Below are 2,560 nucleotides of genomic sequence, written 5' to 3'. Positions count from 1 at the left end.
GTCGCCTCCCACCCAGGGAGGGAGGCCGCTCCACTCCCCGGCACCCTCCTCCTCCCCAGGGCATGGATGGGCAGAGCTGAGGTCCCTCCTTTGCTTTCTCCTCTTATGAAATAATGTGGCCACGTCGTTTCTGTTGTTTTTTTAAAAATCATTAGAATAACACAGAGGTCCTGTGCGTCCCTCACCTGGTTTCTCCCTCTGATTCCATCTTACTTAAATCCGGGAGAGTTCTGCACGGGGAGGGGAGCCTGTGTCATTTTATCCCAAGTGAAGACCCCCGGAACCACCACCAGAATCTGGCCAGGGAGGCCTCCCTCCTGCCCCCAGCTCTCCCACCACCTCCCACCCCTCCCAGTCACCAATCTGTCCTCCAGCTCAGTGCTCCTTCTGACGGAGGTTGAGTACACGGGCCGGACAGGACACAGCCTGTAGATGCTGACTTTCCTACTCAGCACAGCGCCCTTCAGATCCGCGCCCGCTGTCGGGTATGTCCGGGCCCCTGTTTGTGGCTGGGGAGGAATCGCAGCTCCTTGCACCAGTCACTGCTGTGGGCATGCGGGTGTTTCCTGGGTGGGGCTATTACAAGTAAAGCTGCTATGAAGAGTTGTGCCCAGATTTTTTGTGTAGACATACGTTTTCATTTCCCCGGGAAATGCCAAGAAGTGTGCTGGTTGAGTTTATGGTTTGTATGTTTAGGTTTTGAAGAAATTGCCAGATCGCTTTCCAGAGTGGCTTGTACCATGTTACATTCCCACCAGCACTGTATGAAATTCGGTCTCTCCACATTCTTGCCAGCATCTGACGCTGTCTTTTTTTTTTTTTTTTTTTGGCGGTTGTGAGTGTGTAGCGATACCTCATTGAATCTTCATCTGCCTGCCAGCGATGCTGCGAAACATCGTCCGGGTGCTTGCTTGCCATTCCGGGTGTCTGGCGTGTGCCTTGCCCGTATTCTAATTGAGCTGTTTGGCTTATTAGCTGTTGAGTTTTACGGGCTCCTTTCATAGGCACGACACCAGTCCTTTGCCAAATCACTGGTTTGCACATATTTCCTTTGGTCTATTACCTTGTTATGTATCCTCTTAACAGAGCCTCACAGGGCACAGTTTTTCATTGCAGTGAAGTCCCATTGATCAGTTTCTCCTATTGATTAGACTTTTGACGTCCCATCGAATTCTTCACCGAGTCCTGTGACCCCAAAGTTGCTTCTGTGTCTTCCTCTGTGAGGCCAGAAGTTGGAAATAACTCACGTGTCCATCATGAGTGGGTGAGCAAATGTGCCCTGCACATACCATTGTACTCAGCCCTCACGAGGAAGGACATGCTCACGTAGGCTGCAACATAGATGAGCCCAAGGACAGTGTGTCAGTGACATCCGCCGGTCACAGAAAGACAGCACAGCGAGACTCCGCTTACCTGAGGCATCTGGCGGCATCGGGGTCCCAGAGGCAGAGAGCGGGTGGCTGGGGGGCAGGGAGCAGGGCACGGGGCCTGGTTATTTCCAGGTGCGGAGTTTCAGATGTGCAAGATGAGAAGACTTCTGACAGCCATGGGAACGTACTGACCGCTGAGCTGTCCACTCAAACGTGGTTAAGATGGCAAATGTTACGTATATTTCACCACGATTTCTTCCAAAGGAAACGACTGCAATAATGAGATCTTGGAACCACACTTTATAGGCATCACTTTATTTCATTTTCACAATGACTGTCGCAGGCAGGTGCATCCATTGTCCTTTCTATACAAATGAAAAGGGGAGGCAGAGAGACTATTACGAAACTCCCTCAAGGTTACACCATTACAAATTGTTAGTTTGCTTCTCAAAATTCCAGGCAGTCGGACTCTTAAGCCCATGCCGTCTTTATTACACAGCAAGGGGCTGTAAACCAGCGGGACAAGACCAGGAGGAGGCGGCCCGGGGGCATGAGACTGATAATGAGGCCGTGGGCAGGCGTCGTACCAGCAAACCTGGGTTCCAGCACGCTCCGGCCGGGTGGGTTACCCAGCCACCAGCTCCCTGACAACCAGGAAGCCGGGGCCCAAGAGGAAGCATCAGGGACCGTTGCAGTCCCCGGGACCTGAAAAAGGAAGGAAGCAGACATTTCCCTTGCTCTGGACTCAGCGGAATTTAGCACCTTCGTTTTTGCATAAGAAATCTCAGAGGACACAATGTACGATGTGCCCAGTAGCAGCCAGCAGTCTGCAGGTGGCCGTTCACAATGCAAGCCTGGTGGCAGTCATGGCTCTGAAAGCGGCTTGTACAAAGACCAGGAGAATAACACCCGGGCGTGCTGCTGCCTGCTGATTGGGCCCAGTGGGAGAGAGCCCGGGGAAGGTATCACCATTCCCCTCACAGAGACCAGCCCTGACTCACTGCCAGGCTGTGGGCAGGGCGCGCAGAGGGTGCGGAGCAGTGAGACACAGGTTATCTCCGCAGCGGATTGGGAACAGATCGCGTGTTCTGCACACAACGTGTCCCCCAGTTCGTTTCAGCACATTAAGGGGCTCAGCTGCATTGTCTGCTATTCAGGTGGACCCTCCCGATTCGGGCCAGCTCAGCACC

The 2,560-nt window shown here is 53.1% G+C and overlaps 1 protein-coding gene across 1 annotated transcript in view; it reads right to left on the bottom strand.

The window, feature by feature from the left end:
• QRFPR (pyroglutamylated RFamide peptide receptor) overlaps positions 1–1,432 on the bottom strand; it is a 28,561-nt gene extending 27,129 nt beyond the window's left edge. Inside the window, exons 1-2 of the mRNA XM_015559398.1 lie at positions 1,414–1,432; positions 1,290–1,331 (exon numbers count right to left, since the gene is read on the bottom strand). Of these exons, the coding sequence (XP_015414884.1) occupies positions 1,290–1,331; positions 1,414–1,432 (61 nt within the window). The remainder of the gene's footprint in view (positions 1–1,289; positions 1,332–1,413) is intronic.
• Positions 1,433–2,560: the final 1,128 nt, after the last annotated feature.

The sequence above is a fragment of the Myotis davidii genome, unplaced genomic scaffold (assembly GCF_000327345.1).
Source record: "Myotis davidii unplaced genomic scaffold, ASM32734v1 scaffold834, whole genome shotgun sequence".
NCBI classification, from domain to species: domain Eukaryota; kingdom Metazoa; phylum Chordata; class Mammalia; order Chiroptera; family Vespertilionidae; genus Myotis; species Myotis davidii.
The sequence above is the reverse complement of the archived record's forward strand: the minus strand, read 5'-3'. Positions and strand labels throughout refer to the sequence as shown.